At 58.6% G+C, this 18,408-nt stretch overlaps 1 protein-coding gene across 1 annotated transcript; it reads right to left on the bottom strand.

Annotated features, from left to right (window-relative positions):
* Positions 1-1,287: 1,287 nt before the first annotated feature.
* On the bottom strand, positions 1,288-17,898 carry LOC141751649 (adenylate cyclase type 10-like). Its single transcript, XM_074608785.1, has 23 exons — positions 17,768-17,898; positions 16,531-16,635; positions 15,433-15,526; positions 15,041-15,129; positions 14,280-14,471; positions 14,045-14,166; positions 13,377-13,453; positions 13,097-13,286; positions 12,211-12,263; positions 10,588-10,741; positions 9,689-9,881; positions 9,066-9,152; positions 8,349-8,632; positions 7,600-7,736; positions 6,794-6,919; positions 5,502-5,756; positions 4,539-4,856; positions 4,242-4,281; positions 3,522-3,744; positions 3,030-3,128; positions 2,696-2,871; positions 1,852-2,074; positions 1,288-1,738 (listed from the first exon to the last, which is right to left on the bottom strand). The coding sequence occupies exons 2-23, from the start codon at positions 16,576-16,578 to the stop codon at positions 1,721-1,723; spliced, it is 3,198 nt and encodes a 1,065-aa protein (XP_074464886.1). The 5' UTR covers positions 16,579-16,635; positions 17,768-17,898; the 3' UTR covers positions 1,288-1,720.
* Positions 17,899-18,408: the final 510 nt, after the last annotated feature.

Here is an 18,408-nt window from a genome sequence, read left to right on the forward strand (position 1 = left end):
GCCAGCCCATGGATGGCATGGAAGATGGTTTGGCTACACCAGAAGAGATGCCGGGACCAGCAAGGCCTACCCCCAGTTTAAAAACTGCCTCTGCAAGGGAGAAGAGGCGGGTTATAGTAGTAGGCCCAATATGCCGCGCAGACCCTCTTGACAGGGAGGTATGCTGCCTCCCCGGGGCCGGGGTCAGGGACGTCACTTGAAAACTTCCCAGCCTGGTTAAATCTGGCTAGGGGCATCAAGGATAACAAGAAAAACTCCTATGAGTACGTCACGGGTACAGGCAAGACTAGGGAAGGTGTGGGCCCTCTCAGGAAGCACACAGGAGACCTGGTCACCCAGGACACGGAGAAGGCTGAGATGCTGAATGACTTTCTCGCCTCGGCCTTCACCAGCAAGGGCTCCACCCACACCACCCAAGTTGCAGGATGCAAAAGCAGGGTCTATGAGAATGAAGAAGCGCCCAAGGTAGGAGAAGATCAGGTTCAGGACCATCTGAGGAACCTGAAGGTGCATAAGTCCACGGGACCAGATGAAATCCATCCACGGGTCCTGAGGGAGCTGTCAGATGAAGTCGCCAAGCCTCTTTCCATTATATTTGAGAAGTCGTGGCAGCCTGGTGAAGTTCCTGCTGATTGGAAAAGGGGAAACAGAACGCCCATTTTCAAAAAGGGAAAAAAGGAAGACCCAGGGAACTACAGGCCGGTCAGTCTCACCTCTGTGCCTGGCAAGGTCAGGGAGCAGATCCTCCTGGAAACGCTACTAAGGCACATGGGAAATAGGGAGGTGATTGGTGACAGCCAACACGGCTTCACCAAAGGCAAACTCTGCCTGACATTGACAAATGTCTTACTCTTTGGTGTCTTTGGTGAAATTACAATAGAAATGTGGCGGCTCTCTGTCAGTGAACGGACTTATTTCAGAGATAACTCACATAATATGTGTGCTTATTTTTGAACTTCAGTACCAATGTACCTTGACAGAAGAGGCTTGAAACACAAGGAAGTGCCTTCCTTCCCCGATTCTTTCAAAACACGCTGGATTCTTTCAAAACTGCTTGCGATGGGAAGTGGCTAATTGTACTAATATTGACTCCTCCATCCAACAAAGAAGGAACTGCAACATGCCATTACAAATTCTACTTTTGTAGCCCTCCAAAACACTGTCAAGTTGCTTTACAAATGCTAATCAATGTCTCCTGAAGTCTAGTAGATTGAAACGCTCTGGCGATACCACTTGACTTGGTCATTGCAGAGTTGTATGGCGGAGAACAGAACTCCAGAGTTTTCATAAGAACCATTTTATTTGGAAAACAAATATACAGCTCTGGTGACAGAAGAAGTCGGTAAAGTTGTCCTGAATGGTCCCTGTTTAAGAAAACCATCTGCCACGCTAACTGCACCTGCAACAGCACCTGCAACGACAGCACCTGCAACGTGGTCTCCATCTGCGTTTCCATCTTCAATTTTATCTGCATCCGCACCGGCATCCCCAAAGATGCCTTCCTCTGAAATGGTACCTGCATCAGCAACGCTCCCTCTGTCTGCAAGGGCATCTGCAATGCTCTCTGCACTCCGGTTTTGTCTACATCTGCAGTGGCGCACGAAAGGGTATCTGGTGTGGCATCTGTCTCTCCCATGGCATCTCCGTCTGCAGTTGCATCTGAAAGACTACCTGGTTTCTGCAAGGGCGTCTGCAGCGGTATCTGTGTCTGCCACGGCCTCTACAACGGCATCTGCACCTGCAACGGAATGGGCGGTGGTATCTCTGATGGTATCAGTACGGGTGTCCCTGCCTGTGTTGGTGCCGGCGTCTGTGAAGGTCTCTGTACGGTGCCTGTGTGCCCAATTGTACCTGTGTCTGCGTCTGTGCTGGCATCTGTCTGTGTCCTAAGTCTGTGCGTGGCGGGAGTTCTGCTGTCCAACAGGAGTCCAACGCCCTGTCCGTGTTGGCCTTCATGCGCGCTGCCAGGCGGGAGAACCTCCGTCCGCTGGAAGTGCCCTCCAGGCTGAAGAGGCGCTCCAGTAAGGAAAGGCAGCAGCTCTGCTGCAGCAGCCAGGCCAGCCTCTTCATCCTGCTGCACGAGAGAAACTGCTGGGCCCAGAGGCTCTCGCTGTACAGCGCTAAATCAGACAGGGCTGGGGGAAAGCAGGGCGGCGGACAAGCCAGTCGCACCTCCTGGGAGGAAAGGGAGCTGATGGAGAGGAAGGGGGCAAACAAAGCAGTGCCGCCAGGGGAAGCTGACCGCTCGAGAGGGCGCGTTGGCGCTACAGCGCCCGGGGGCCCAAGCAAAGCTGGGAACCGGCAAGAAAAGGGTTATCGCCCTCTGAGCTTCCTCGCTCTCACACCTCACCCCCACCCACTGCTCCTTCCCCGTCTCCTGAGCCCTGCCCCTCGTCAGCCTCTACTCCCTGTTTGCAGCTCTCTGTCCCCAGCCACCACCAAGGCCCTGCCGCCGTCGACGCGTGCCGGCAGGCACAGCCCCGGCTGTGAGCTGCTTTTTACCGGGGGGAAGGAGCGTGCAGGGGGGAGGGAGTGTGGGGCTCTGTCGTTCCCCATTCCACCCGCACATCGCTCCTTAACCCCTCGGTCCTGTAAGGGCCGTGCGTCAGGTCACGTGTGGCCTCAAGCCCAGGCAGGTCTGGGACCAGGTAGGAAATGGCTCTTCCTCCCCTGGGTTCTCAGTTCTGCTCCTTACCGGCCCTTCTGCAGAAGGCAGGCTGCTCTTCTCACGTAAGCGACACAAGGCAACTTTTCCACCTGAGCCTTGACAAAGGCGCCAAGGAAGGTCTCGGGGAAGTTCCTTCTGAGCAAGCTCAAAGCCTCCCTCATCATTTTCTCTGCCAGCTGAAGGCGTTGCATACACCAGCAAACCTGCAGAGGAAAAGGGAAACACCCTGATCTGCTCGAGTCGGCCAAGAGACTGCCGGAGTCTGCCGGTGGCTTGTGATGCCAGGGATAGCCCCTGCAGCCGGGGAAAGCATCCAGCTCCATCCCCCAGGACATCCCTCCAGACCTCCCCATCTCTTTACCTCCCCTTTGAGGCTGAAGAAGGTGGCCTCTTCAAAGCAGGCTATCGCAGTGGCTTTCATCTTCCTCAGGACGTCCGCTTCGTTCAGCTTCATGAGGGCCTTTGCGCAAGCACAGAGAGAGCAGGCGAGCGTGATGCAGAGCCCATGGCCGGCCTCGTCCTCCCCTGTTGCCTCTGGCATCTGTCTTAAGAGGGCCCGTTTCTCCCCCTGCTGATGCCCGCCCCAACACAGTCACGCCGGCTCAGAGCACAGGCACCAGTGCTCCTTCAGATCCCCTCCCTGCTAATTCCCCTCCTGCTATGGGCACGGTGGCCTGTGTCTCCGTCCACAGAAGAGGCAAGCCGGAGGAAGAAGTCAGGCTCTGACCCCAGCATGTCCCTTCCAAGGCCCCGTCAAGGCATGCCCTATTGCAGCGGTGAAGTTGTCCTGCCCAGAGCCAGCTGACTGAGAGGACTCCGTGCACGATGGGCGCTGGCGAGCGAGGCAACTCACCATGTAGCTGTTGGAGACGTGCAGGTAGGCAGCAGCACACTCCAGAAGGTAGTAAAAGGCTCGGTCGGCATCGCCCATTGCCACGTAGTGGCGAGCCAAAGGCACAAGCACCGATTCCACGATGGCTCGGCATTCACACCAGTGTGTGCCGTTGTGCTGCCTGTCGGTCTCGTCGGGCAGCTCAGTTGTCTGTTCGCCCTCTGGCAGAAGCCGCTCCGCCACACTAGTCAGAGCACCGTTCCCAGGGGAAGAAGAGAGCAAAGAATGCACAGGCATCACCTACACTGGTCTTTTGCCCCACAGAGAGGCCATCAAAAGCCCTTTGTTCAAAAGGGAGCGCGAGCCCACGGGCAGGCATGACTCCTACAGCTGCTTTGTAGCCAGGGAGAAGAAGACAAGCTGGGCTTTCTGTCACCTCCCTCAGGCAAACCACCCGGCTCCCTTGTGGTGGCTTTTCGCCTGCAGATTTTGTAGCGCTCCTCTCGAGGAACTGGAAAGCAAGGCCTGCTCCAGCGTAGTGTGACCATCACTAGGAGCCCACGGGCTTCCTCCAGCACTGTCTCACCTCCGTGGCCATCTCTTCCCAGCTCCCACCTCACAGAAAGCCTCTTCCTTAAGCTAGAGTCACAACCGGCAGGCAAATGCCAGCGCTTCCTTGGTCTCCTCTGGAGACCCCTGAGGCCCCTGCCTTTACAGAGAATCAAACCCTTGTCTGCTCACCCGGTTTCCGCCTCCGTGAAAGCCTGCTGCTCTGCGGCATCTGCAAAGAAAACAGGGGGTTAGACACCTCCTCGCCTGCCCCAGGGGAAGAGCTGCTCTCGCTCTCCCACTGGGCTTCAAGGACCCTTGCGAGGGTGCCGACACGCTGAGCAAAGTCTGCGGTGGTTGTCCTCAGCTCCTGGGCTCGTCCCCGGCAGACCTCCTCCCAGCCGATCCCCAGCATACACCCCTGGGCTCCTGGAGGGCCCGGGCTGTGGAGCACGGTGCACAGCGTACCCCCAGTGGCGTGGGTCCTACCCTGCTTCAGCTCTTCTCCAGCCAGCACCAAGGCCTCCCAGCTGCATGAGTCGCCTCCGTCGGCAGGGTCCCGACAGCTGCCTCCGTCCTGGCTGCTGGTGACGGCGAAGTGGTGGAAGGCGACAAACTCCCCTTGGCCGCAGCTCCTGCATTTGTGCGCGTGCTGCTCCAGGAAGGCGGCACACTTGCCGCGCAAGGCGACTCGCTGCCTCCCGGGCCACAGCTCGTACGCAGCCTTCTGCAGCAGCGGGACGCAGAAGGCCAAGACGCCAGGCTGCTGCTCCTCGGTCCTCGTGCTGGGAGAGGGCCTCTGCACACCTGCAAGGCAAAGGGCCTCGGCATCAGCCCCAGCTCAGGGCCGTCGCAGCCGGGGCACGAGAGTCATGCCTTGGCGTGCACCCTTGCCAGCCAACCAGCACTGCTGCACACCGAGCCTTGCAGCACGGGGCAAAAGGGCCCAGCTTGCCTTGCTGACGCTAGCCCAGCCCCGCGGACACAACGCTCAGCTGCGCTCCAGGCAGGAGCTGGGCATGTCACCACCAGCCCAAGCAAGCCCCGTCCAGCACTTTCTCCCTGCTCTTGGCAAGGCAGTCCCCAGCCTCCTGAGCTTCCTCCTGCACCACAGGGGAGTCAAAGCTGAATAAAAGCCCGTCAAGGGCCCCGGGGCAACCTGGAGAGCATCTTTGATCAGGTGGCTGGGAGAGGATGTCAGGGGCTCCACACGCCCTCCCGTGCCTGTGCTACGAGCAGCGCTCGGGATGGCACTTGGTGGGAACCTCCCTCCAGCGCAAAGCTAGCGGGCTTTGAGACTGACCCGTAAGGTCTTTGAACAACCCATCGCAAAGAGCCGTGCCTGCCTGAGCCCCAGCCACCCCTCACAGCAGGGGAAGCGCACCATGCCCTGGGGAGCCCTGCCGGGACACAGCTGGGAGCTCCCTTGTCCACCTGCCCGCTACCACTTACTGCTCTCCACCTGCGAAGAGGTGGCTGGCCCCTCGGTAGGATCTTGCACATCTTCTGGCACCTCTGTGTTTTTCAGCCACCTCAGGATGTTGTCGCTCACCAGCTCGTCCAACGAGGAATTCATATGGGTCCTGAGGCCAGTGGGAAGGATGTGCAACAGGAGCTGGGTGGTAAACACCGGCCCGATGATGGCTGCAAACTTCACAACCATCCGCGTCAGCGGCTGCATCCGATCCAGCTGAGTCAGCGCAATCTCTGTCAAGAAGAAACAACACGTCTCTCTTGCCTCTTCCCCATGCTGAGGCTGGAGAGGCTGGAAAGTTTCAACCCATGAGATGGGGTAGACTTTGGCCTCCTCTCCTTGCGGCTGCACCTACTGGGCAATCGCAACCCAGGGTAGGCATCTTCAAACTGGCTCCGCTCCTGATGGAATCGCAGGCCATGAGGCCTGGGGAAAAGCCAGATGCTCAAACAAATGCTCCCCCACCGAGGGCAGGGAGGGCAGGACCCAGCAGGTATGCGCATCCCATGATGTGCCCTACCAGATCTGGAGTAGGCTTTTGCCCAACAGCACACACAGAGAACTTTCCCCACATCACAGGTGGACACAGAGCTCCCCACAACGCTTGCCTTAACTTGGCCAGACAATACTATTCCTTTCTCTTGGTTTTCTTTTTTTTTTTTTTTTTTGGACAAAGCCACTTCACAGCAGGAATACTTTAGCATGATGTCTCTTCACAATTCATAACAAATGTCTATGGCCAGAGAGGAGGGACACTCATTGAAAGCTCCCCCATCCAGCTCCCCTGGCTACAGGAGGATTTCCATGCCGATCCGCAGAAAACAAAAAACCAAAACAAAATGAAAAAAAAGAAGAAAAAAGAGAAGGATTTGGTTTGGATTAAGTGCCTTGAGACCAGCATTAGCTGGGGAACTTAAAAAGAGAACAGCAATACAGATGCTGCGTCAAAGTTGGGACAGAGGCAAGTCAAAGCCTTTTCCCAGCAAAGTATTTGTTTTGGTGAGAAAAGGGAGCCATTTCAGTGTTGCACGGATAACCTTTTCTCTCCTACCTGCTGACGGAGAGCAGCCAGCAGGCTCACAGGAGGGGAAAGCGGCTGCCTGCAGCCCCAGGCCTGTTTCTGCTGGGACCGGAGCCGCCTTCCCAGCAGAGCCCCCACGCTGAGAGGGTGACTCTGCAGCACACGGATGCCCGGCCTCCCTCCAGCCCCTGCCCCGGGAAGGAGCCCCAGCACAGCCGACAGCCGGCAGAGCGGCGCTCGGCTCCTTACCTTTCAAGGGGATGGGCAGCGCGGTGTTCTCCAGGGTCACGCCTGGCCTGAGGAGGCAGACCCTCCCGTCATTCCGCGCCTCGGAGCTCCAGGTTGCCGCGAGGGATGAAGCCTCGGCTGCAGATGCTGGGCGGAGCAAGAGAGCACCGATAAGGCAGTTCGCAAAGCGACTCGCAGCTCGCGAGCGCTTCACGATTCACTTGGGATGGGACAAGTCGCCCCTGACATGGTCCAGTGCCTGCCCTGAATGTGGTGGTCATGAAGCAGAGCAAAACAGTTCCCACCAGTTCCCAGCCAGGGAAACTGCTGGTGCTAATGCAAGACGTGGCCTCAGTCCTGGCTCTTCCCAAGGCCGCGGCACTCTGGCTGGCATTGCTCTCTCGGATGGCATTACCACCGTTTTCTTCCGTTACCGGCACTCTTGTGGGGATTTATGGTTTGGCATTCAAGTTTCCTGGGCTCGTCCCTCACCTCAAGCTGGGGTTTGTTCTCAAGTGAGCTAGCCTTTGGCCAAGCTAAACTGCATGCCCATTGGAATGCCTAAGAAACACCACAAGCACATGTGCTTCGGAAGGATTTCCCCTGTGTTTTAGCCCCACAACCCCCGCCCCAAGAATGTAGGTCCCTCCGAGCCACCAGAACTCACTGCCCCTGCTTTGCCTGTCCCAACAGCAAGGCGCACAGGAGCCCACACCTCCGCCAGACCAAGATCTGACTCTGCCCAGAGCCATGGGGGAACAACGGGGCAAGACTCTGCTGTGGAGAACACGCCACAGCAACTCGCTAGTCGCAGCCAAGGTGCTTACTGATCAGGCTCTCCCAGTTGTCCTTTGCTTTTCCAGACTGCCTCCGGGTGCAGAACTGGAGCATGTCGTTGGCACGAAGGCAGCGCAGCAGCTCCTCGCAGTAATATGGGATCCCTGAGCTGGTTCGGATCAGGAACCTGCACAGGAGCAGACCCGTCGGGGACCGGCACAAGGAAAGTAAGGTGAAACACAGTTCAGCTGGGCGGCCAGTCACTCAGGCATACCAGGGTAGCCAGCATCTTCATCACAGCTACACCTCACTTTGGAAAGGGATCGTCCTCCCACTGCCTTGGGATTTTGTGCCCCCTGAACCCTCCAGCCTTTGCCGAAGTCCACGGGAAAAGAATTGCGGACAATGCCCAAAGCGCAGAGCAGCGAGCCCTGCCTTTCTTCTCCTCAGGAGCCTGGAGAGGATGGACCTCTGCCCCGGGGAATCTCCCCCACAGCCCAGCCACCCAGACCAAGGCCTTTTCTGTTCACACCCAGACACAGCTGGGCTCAGGACTCTTCCTCCCTTCCTCCCTGTGCGGCAGCCAAGGCTGACACCTCCCAGGCTGGGTGTCTCGGGAGTTGCCCGCTCTCAGCGCACACCCACCAGGGTGAGGCATAACAAGCCGCCCACGCCTGGCACTCGCTAGAGTCCGGGATGCTTCTAGCGGCCCTGCGCTCCCTTGCCTGGGGGCCTGATTCCCTACCACGGTCAGCAGAGGTTCAGGCCCTCAGGAAGAGCTCCCCTGCCTCCAACTTACCTCACCAGATCCCTGGGGATGCTGACCACTCCGAGGTCCTTGCAGACTTTCTGCATCACAACTGAAGCTTTCAGCTTGTCCAGATGAAGATAAGTGATTTTCTGGGACGTGGCGTTGTCTGCTGCGGCTTTGCGAAAGCTCTCGGTTATCTCGTAGCCTGGGGCTAAGCTCATGACCATGAAGAGGGAGACCTTCTGGAGCACGGGTGACATGATGAACCAGGAGTCAGGGTCGATGAAATGGGCATTGTCGATGACAAATATGCCAAAATCTCCTGTAAGGGTCTGAAAAAAAGCAGGTTGCTCTGAGGGGAATCCAGTGGATTCTCAGCTGTCTTGCAGGGGACGAGATTTAGCCTCCGTCTCTTGAGAGGATGCTCTGAAGTCTCTCCCCAGCCACTTTCCCGCTCGGAAGCTTACTGACTCTTTGAGACTGGAGGGTCATACCTAACATCACTTGCCCTGCAGGAGGGAGCTCGGGCAAGGGAACCCAGAAGACATTGCTCCTCCTCCAGGGCACACTTTACGGGAGGAAAGTCCTCGGGTGTGTTTGTGGGGCTGCGGGGGGAAGTGGGGGGGCGAGGGCTTTCTCGGGCTCTGACGGGCCATGACCCAGGTGCGCAGTCATCCCGCCTGTTCACACCTCAGTGGTACAGAGCCCGCAGACGGCAGGGTTTTTCCTTCTCTGACCCAGGGGGAAGGAAGGAGAAATGCTCACCTTCTCCAGCACTTTCACCCGAGTCGAGTGCAATTCCAGTCTTCTTTGAGTTTCATCCATCTCGCGAACATTGTCCGAAATGGGGAACTGGCCAGAAAAGCAGAGTCAGGGAGAAACACGGCTCCAGGGCTCGGCACACCTACCCAGCACGCAAGACCGCAGAGCCCACCGTCTCTGACAGCCTCAGCACCTCACCTCTGCCCAGCACAGGGGCAGGGAGCCGCAGCGGGGACTCCACCCAGAGCCTAAAGCAAAGGCCCTCTGCTGAGGGTCTCTGCAGAGCTGGGGCTTGGGCTGAGTCGGTTCTCTGGCTGTGGGAATCGTGGGCTGGCTGGGGCAGACCCCTCGCACAGCGGTGACCTCGGCACGAGGTCAGGAACAGCCTCTCTCCAGTGCCACTTCCAGGGTGCCGAACAAGGCACCGGGCACTGCGGATGCGGCGCAGGACACCAGCCCCACAGACAGGGAGCCCCCCGGGCCCAGGCATGGCAAATGCACACTGTGACCCCCGCAATGCCCATCCCGGAGCTAAGGCACTCCCAGCAGCGTGCCCACTCAAGGTCAGACCCAGACAAGCTCAGGAGAAGGCCTTCTCAACATCCACAGGGGCCTCTGGCTCTCACCTTGACACCGAAAATGTCATTGAGGAGGCAGTAGCTGCTCTCTTCGATTGTCCCTTGCAGCTTTGTCTTCAGCACGCGCTGCCTGTCGCCGCGCGATTCACAGTCCTGGAGGCCCAGGGCCCTGGCCATCAGCATGCGGATGGCAGAGAAGGGCTGCCTCGTGTCGATCTCCAGCAGTTCCAGGGCAACCACCCTGCGGTGCAAAAGCAAAAGGCACTGAGATTCCCCACAGCCCCAGCCTTCTAAGACAAGAGGGGCGGAGGTGCCCTTTGGGGGGAGCTCTTCAGCCCCCCATCTCCAAGCGCTTCCCACAGAAGGCCAAGCTTTTCCCTCCTCGTACGAGAAAGGGCACAGAGGGGCAGTTGCTGCCAAGCCAGCGGGAGAGCCGGGTCCAGAGCCTGTGTCTCTGCAGCGCCGGCCTAGGTCTCTCTACGTGCCCCCTGCAGAGGAACTCACGGGGCTGAGAGGCAAGAATGGAGCAAGTGGTGGGTTTGCCTTTGGGCTCCAGACCTTATCGGTCTGCCTGCCAGAGCACAGGCCCCCGTGCTCCTCCTGGGAAACACGCCGAGGGCGAGCAGGGCTTCTGAGACAGGCAGCCCTGCTGTCTCTGGGGTCTGGAGTGGGATGAAAAGCACTGAGCTTGGGCTCTTTCCTTCTATCTGCGCCTGACCCAGGGGTGAAGGAGGAAAGGCCGTGGCTCCAGAAGCCACCTCCAACTCCCCAAAGAGGCAGAGGCGGGAGCGGAGCACGCAGGTGCTCCCAGGCAGTGTCTCCAGGAGGCTCTGTCGGGAGGCTGCAGTCCAAGGGCCAGGTACCCTGGCAGAGGGGCTGGAGCGTTCCACGGCTGTCAGGGGATGGGCAGGGGCAGCGTCCCAAAGCTACAGGTGGAAAACCTGTACCTGTGGCCAGCATCCTGGCCTAGAGAGGCCAGTTCAGCAAGTAAGTGGCTCTTTCCACAGCCCATCGTGCCCTCAACCGCCAGGATGTTCCTTTGGCCTGAATCCCTATAGGCGTTCAAGCAGCTGACAAAGAGGTCAGTCTCCTGCTTCCGACCTGCGAAGACAAACCAGAGAACGAGCTGCTGGGGGCGTGCTGAAAAGCAAAGAGCCGTCCCTTTTGCGGGCACCCTCCACCGCAGCTTCCCTCCCCGCTACCACATCGGCCAGCCTGCCGGCACCCAGGCCTCCTTCCCACCTGCTCGTCCACGCTTGGGCACCTCTGCCTTCCTCAGAGCAGTCACGGGGCCACCTGCTTGCCTGCCCCGCAGCGCAGCCCCCTCGCCCTCTCCCCTATCCCACAGGCACGGAGATTCTGCCGGCCCCATGCGACTCCCCGCAGCGATCCAGCACGAGACTGTAAGGGATGACTGCAGCCGGTTCAGGCAGCTGCGTCCCAAACAGACTCAAAGCATCTCCTCGCTGTGCCGTGAGCTGCACAGCACCTCCCAGTAGCTAAGGCAGCGTCGTCAGTCCCGTTCTGGTTTGGTCCGGGCTACAGTTAATTTTATTCAGCAATAGCCTGTACAGGTCTATGTTTTGTATTTGTGACCAAACATCGCTGTTGATAACACAACCAGGTTTTAGTTATGGCTGAAGAGCGCCTGCGCAGCGTCGAGGCCTTTTCCATTGCTCGCGCTGCCCCGCTGGCGAACAGTCTGGGGGTGCACAAGAAGCTGGGAGGCGGCACAGCCGCCACAGCCACCACAGCTGACCCCAACTGCCCAAAGGCCTATTCCAGACCATACAACGCCGTGCTCAGCAAGAAAATCCGGCGGAAAGGAGGAAGGGGGGACGTTCGGAGTGATGGCATTTGTCTTCCCAAGTCACCGTCACACGTGATGAAACTTTGCTTTCCTCGAAATGGCAAGACGCCTGCCCGCCCATGGGAAGCAGTGAATGAATGCCTGATTTTGCTTTGGGCGTGTGTGCAGCTTTTGCTTTCCCTATTAAGCTGTCTGTATCTCAGCGCACCAGTGCTCTCCCTTTAACCCTTCCGATTCTCTTCCCCATCCCACTGTGGGGTGCGAGTGGCTCTGTGGGGCTGAGCTGCCAAGCGGGGTTAACCCACAACAGGGCCCAAAACATTCGGCAAGACCCCGAGTGAATACAGGCATCCCCTGCCTCCTGACATTGCCGTGTCTTCGCCCAGATGCTGCCAAGAAAGCAGCTCTGAGGAGTACAAGGAGGAGAACCCACCGTCAAAACTCTCCATCGATTTGGCAGAAGGAAATCTCTTTCCTGACCCCAAAGACAGGGATCAGTTTAGCCCCCAGGCTGTGAGCAGCTCCACAGTTGAAAGCAACCTTCCTACCAGGTCTGGAAGACAGCAGGGAGCAGCAGGCGCCCCACCTCGTTTTCCACCCAAAGATATCAAGCAAGCAGAGACCAAGACAGGCGGCGCTTTCTTAGGGCTGCTGCAGGCAACACCATCCCTGGTAAAAGCCTCTCCCTTCCCAGCAAGGCACTAAAAGTTACCAAGGGGAAGAACCTGGGCTTCAGAAGAGCAAGGCGTTCTCCACCTACCCAGCAAGGGGACGTACTCCGACCTCTTCTTGGTAAGACCCACGCCAAAGATGCTAGAAGCAGGGGAAAAGACAACACAAGTCAATGAGACGGTGAGAAGCCAGGGGACCTAGAGAAGCAGCCTGGCGTGGTAGGGAAGGAGGTGCTCCTCGGGTACCGGCTTTTCTCTGGAGCAGGCTGTTATCCCCTGCACGCTTTCCCAGCCAAAGTTCAAGCTGACACGCTACGACAGCTTCAAGCGTAAAGAAGCCCAGCGGCCACGGTGGGACAGGAGAACATATCAAGAGTCCATCCCCAGAGGCCAAACACAGAGAAACAGGAGAAGACACGTGAAAGAAGCCAGGGCGTGCTGTTGGCTGGGAGACAGCTTTACCACTTTGGCCAAGAACACCAAGCGTCTTTGAAAGGGGGACTTGTGTCCCTGAAGGGCTTGGGATGCCAAGCACCTGGCACCTTTGGCTCAAGTCTTCCCGCAGTTTCAAAGAGACGGCAGTGGTAACCTTCAAACCGTCCTCTAAAGGGAAGGTGAAATCCTGGCCCAGAAGAGCTGAGATTTCTGCAGGAAGACCTGAGGAAGAGTGTCCCGATGGTCCACGTTTCCCCATGGGGACCAGACTGGCCCAAAGCTTCCTGCTCGGAGCAGCTGGGACAGAAAACTCCTTGGGTCAGCATTCCCAGGGCACGTGGTGGAGCAAGCACAGCAGGGAAAGCACAGCCCAAAGCCCTTTAGACCCAGCCCACAAGGCCAGGTTGTGTCTACCAAGACAGACAAACCTTCCCCATCCCTCTGGTTTCACTCCCGCTCTCTCAGCAGCTGGAGACAGCAGGGGAGAGGGGCAAAAAGCCTGCCACGCCAGGGCTTCCGACCGTCTCAGAGGACACTCACCTCTCCTCGGTGACCCCCACGTATTGATAGACAGGGCCAGGCTGCCTGAGGCCTTTCATCTCTCTCTCCGGCAGCTCCTTGAAGTAGGAAGCGGGCAGCCGGGAGGCGGCGTAGGTCACTGCATCACAGGACACCAGCCCAGGGTAGTGCACCATCATCCGGGCAGCCAAGTTCACCTTCTGGCCAAGGACTGCCAGAGAGAGAGCACGCGTTAGAGAGAGAGAGCATGCGTCGGTGTGGCCCGTGCCGCCAGCCCCGCGGCACCCTTCCAGGCCAATACCTGTGTATTCGTGTCTCAGCGGGTGGCCAGTGACTCCGCAGAACATCGTCCCTCTGGTAACTGCCACAGACATTGTCCTGGCACACAGAGAATCAGCAGGGCTTGAGCAGCGCCCCAGGCACAGTCCTGCCCGCCTGGCTTCATCCCTTCCCACACCTCCCCTCGGTGCCAGCCTGGGCCACCGGCTGTGCTGCCCTGCCAGCGTGGGTCTCGGGGACGTGGAGAGCTCAGGGGTGCAACATCTGCAGGTTGCAAGGGACAAGGGGCAGGGGCAGAGCACGTGCAGGGCCACAGCCCTCTTGTGAGCAAAGAGAGAGGGAAGAAGGCGCCCGCCATGTCACCGCCTGGCGATGACAGCCACTTGGGATCAGGTGGCTGGGCCCCATCCCCGTTCATGGGGCAGTGGCCCAGAAGGGCCTGCCTCTGGCCGCAGCGGCCTCTGGCCCTCACGAGGGCTCTTTCCAGCGCGGTGGCCAGCAGAGTGTGCTTGGAGGGACTCCGTCTGGCTGCCGTGGGCTGAGCCCAGGGGTTGCCTGCACCTCTCAGGGCACTGCCTCCTTCCTGCCAGGGACAAGGGAGAGCAAGCTAGAAGGCACATCTCTTTCTGTGAAGCCCCCTTGCGCCGTCCCAGGCAGCATGCACCCCGCCGACCCCCGCCACACACTCACTCTCTTTCCTCGAGCATGGTGGAGCACGAGTTGAAGATCTCCAGAGCACTCTGCAGGGCGTGAAGGCTCTCGCAGGGCAGCTTGTTTCCAGGGAGTCCCAGCACGCAGAGGAACGTGCAGCCCTGCCCAGGACAGATGTGGAACATGTTGCTACAGCGCCTAAGAGGGAGTCTCTCCCTCGCGCTCACTGCCCACCCTCTGGCGCTGGGGGAGGCCACCGTTCCCCCCCACTCACTTTATCACACAGGAGGACTTTGTTGATGTGGCCCTTGTGAGGAGAGAGGATTTCTAGCATCACCCTGCTGGCCTCCTTGAGGACGGTGCTGAGATGCACCGAGCTGGTACCTGCAGCAAGCTGCAGCTGGACAAAGATGCAGGTGACTGGCCGTAGCTCAGAGAGGAGATCCATGGGCAGTCCTGCATCGAGCTGGAAGACAAGAGCACGACGGCTTCACCAGCCTGCTCTCCCGGGCTCTTACTGCCCACACCAGTACCGAGGGAGCGCAGGCGTGCTGGCGATAGCGGGTAATAGCAGAGGAAGGGATAAATCCTCCTCTCGGTGCAAAAGGGCGGGCAGGCCGCCCAGCCTGCGGCAGGCAGACGCCGAGTCATAACACAAATGACAAAGGAGAGAAGGCTGCTCCGCTAACACGCCATCTGGGGACCGGTACGGACATGAGGGGAGACCCTCAGGGATGCTCCAGGGACTTCAGGGGAATCTCCCCTTTATCCCACCGTCGTGTCCGCGGCACACCCAGAACCATAGCCACGGAAAAGACAAAGGGACAGGAGTCCTCCTCCTGCCACCCATGTCTCTCTGAGGACAACGCAGACAATGGTGCAGCACCGGTGCCCCTGGGCTCAGTTTCCCTGCATTGTCATCACAGGGCGCATTTTCTTTGATTGGTCTGTTCCCGTAAGAGCTCCATCTCTGCAAGGCACCACTTCTTCTGCCCTCCGAAAATGCAGCCCCCAGCAGCGGTGGCCTTGCCGTACCTTCCCGAGAGCAGCGACTGGTACGTACTTCCTAAGCACATCCTTGGCGTTCAGGTCACTGGGCAAGAGAAGAGTAGGCCTCATGGCACCTGAGGAGAGAAAAGGCAGGTGGTCGCTGGGTGGACGGGACTACGAGCTGTTGCAAAGCAGGGCCTGGCCCTGGAAGTGGGGGAGAAAGAGTCTTCTGCGCTTGCTCATGTTGCCACCTCCAGATGCTGAGGGCAGAGCTCTCCCCTGGAAGGAGGCGGCAGCAGCCACCGCCCTGGGAGGCCCAACAGCCTGAGTGCTAACGGACAGAGGGAAGAGGGAGGAGGTGGTTCCTCTCTGGCCCCTGAAGCAGCAAAGCCCCACCTTTCGGGACAATCACAGAGCAAGGGGAAGTGGGCACTCACCTTCCCTTTTTGAGCGGTGTCTCACTGGGTCTTGTACGAGCTTGCGTAAGGCGTCTTGGCATTCGGACCAAGGCATCGGATCCATGCCCGTCACCTGAAGACACACAGAATGAAAGCACTGCCACTGGCCTCCCCAGGACTCCCAGGGGACAGAGCCTGCCCTCCACCGTCACTGCCCAGAGAAGGGGAGAAGTAGCCCACCTGGCTGGATGGGACAGCAGTGCTTCCTCAGAAGGCAGAGTCATGTGGACACCTTCTTCCAGAAGCCACCGAGCAAGGCCCTCTGCCTGGGGGGAGCAGCGGGGCAAGGGTGCACTGTGGGGCACAGCTCAGGAAAGCACCGCTCCGGCCTCTCTCCCAGGCTCACGGTGGTCACAGCCCTTGTACCCGCACAGCAGGCAGGGAGGCAGGGCCTCCAGATGCCACCAGACCTCAGAAAGGTGAAGGCTGGAAGGTACCTCTGGGGTCCATCTGGTCCAGCCCCGCTGCTCAAGCCCGGCTGCACAGAGCCAGCTGACCAGGACGGTGGCTGATGGTTTCCGAATAGCTCTAAGGAGGGAGACTTCACAAGCTCCCTGGGCAACCTCTGCCAGTGCTCAGTCACCCTCACAGTCGAAAAGTGTTTCCTGATGCACAGAGGGAACCTCCTGTTCCACTCTGGGCACCACTGGGGAGAACCTGGCTCTGTCCTCTTTGCACCCTCTCTTCAGGTTGTAGGCACGTTTCTAAGGTCCCCCCCGCAAGCCTTCTCTTCTCCAGGCAAACCAGGCCCAGCTCGCTCAGACTTTCCTCATAGCACAGACGCTCCAGACCCTGGAGCACTTGCTGGATGCCCTCAGCCTGCTCTGGGCCCTGACGCAGCACTGAGACGGCTGTTCACGCCAGAGGCACCGAGGTGGCTGCTGAGAAAGTGGGTGCCTCCTCGGCCGCAGCGGGGAGCAGAAAGGACCCGCGCTGGTGCTGACCCGCCAGCAGACCCTGGCTGCGCTCGCTGTTCCTCACAGAAAGCCCCAGCCCTTCCAAGGAGGCAGGACCAGGCTGCCTCCACCCTCCACCATCACGGCCCGATGCCACACAGTCCCGCAGCACGGCTCCTACCCTCCAAAATGTCGCACAGGTACTCATTGAGCGTTTGCGCCAGCTCATCAGTGCCTCTGTCCACGCCGCTCCTCTGCACGAATTTCTCGGTCAACGCAGTGAAACCTGGAACAGGGACATCCAGAAATCAGGAAATGCCCATGTGGGCCAAAAGACCTGGCAGCAGTTTCCGCGATGCCCGGCCCGAGAGCCTGTAGGGGACACCTTCCCGTGCCAGCTCCGCACTGGTGGCAGCCGTGATGGACCGCCCAAGGTCACCCATCCCGCTCTCTGTGGGCATCCCAGCAGAAGACCTCAGCAGTGACAAGATGACCACTCTGTCTGAGGGGCTCAAAGGGCCTGCTGTGTCCCCACATGGCTCATGTCCGTGGCTGCTCCTCCCTGCTCCCCCCACCTGAGATATCCGCAAAGAGCAGCACTCCGTGGACACTCTGAGCGGTGTTGTTGCTCCTGAGGGAGCTATCAGCAAGGGGCGAGGGGAGGAAAGCGACTGCTTTCTGCAGGTCCCCGTAGTGACGATTCCTCTCCCAAGCAGAAGCCATCGTCAGCGCCCTGTGGCACACGGGGTACCTCAGGAGAAGACGGCCGTGCCCAGCCGGGAGGAGGACGAGGACCTCACTGCACAGTGCAAGCTGCACACTGAGCCCGGGGCCTCTGTGCGGGGCGACTAGCCCTCCGCCTTCCCGGGGTGGTCACAGTCACCAGGTGGTGGCCTCCTCTGCAGGTCATCGCTTGCCCGGCAACTCACCTCACGCATCACAATCGGCTCGCAGTGACATCTTCCGTCTGTCACCGCCATTACCCGGTGTCCTGCTGTGAGCGACACAGCACTAACTTCTCTTGTAATGCTGGGGAAAACTGCACTTCTAGAACTCTCTTGTCTGAATTTGGGAAAATATGTACTTCATAGCCAGCTAGCCTATGTGGGATCAGCGGTCTCGGTGCTTTTAAGCCTTCCCAGGTGTAGAGATGAGGACTTGAGGCACTTGAAAACTCCCCTCTCCCGAGGGCGCCGCAGATGAGGTGGGACAGCTCCAAACGCCCGTTTTTCATGGAAGACGCTGCCGAGAGCGTCGCCCGTTATTCTTTAGTCACTCTCCCACCAAAACCCAGCCATCTCCTTCCCTCGAACATGAAGGCGGGCAAGAAAAGGAGGGAGAGAAGCCCAAAAAGGTGGAATTTTCAACCCATCATATCCCTGGGTGGGGTGAAAGTGGAAGAGAAGCGTTAGAAAAACCTTTCTCCTGCGTCTCCGGGTTGGTTTCGATGTCGCCCCAGGGTTTCCAGACCAGCGACGCTCCCTCTTCCTCCTCTTCCAAACGGGCTGGGTCCTGGAGGTCGGGAAGCTCCGCTTGGAATTGGTTGCCGATGTTGACGTGCCTGAAAGTGTGAGGAAGAGGAAGTGAGGAAGGCGAGTGGGGAACAGCTGCGGCAGGACAGGGGGAACAGCTGCGGCAGGATAGACGCACGCGTACGTGAGGTGCTGTAATAAATACGGCCCGTATTTCCCAGGAAAGCACTAATTGCTCTCCTCTAACAACTTCTCCAGCAGCATCACGTTACCGCCACTTGAAAGGCTCCATCTCACTTCATTAAACATCCCAAGACTTGAGCTTCTGAAATGATTTCTCAGCCTTTGGCACCGGATTAATTAGTTAATGGTTTTCAGAGCGCCCTGGACACGAGCGCTTTTGAAGTGCTGTTATTGGCGAATCTAGAGCTGTCGACGCTAATAAAAAATGCACTCATTCCTCGCGTTACTCTACACTTCTCACTTTAGTATTAATAAAAACACCTGTTTTTATAACGCTTCTCTTGGAGGCCTTTGGTCCTCAAACGACTACATAGCCGCACAAAAACAAGCACAAAACTCCTCAT

The sequence above is a fragment of the Larus michahellis genome, chromosome 15 (genome assembly GCF_964199755.1).
Source record: "Larus michahellis chromosome 15, bLarMic1.1, whole genome shotgun sequence".
NCBI classification, from domain to species: domain Eukaryota; kingdom Metazoa; phylum Chordata; class Aves; order Charadriiformes; family Laridae; genus Larus; species Larus michahellis.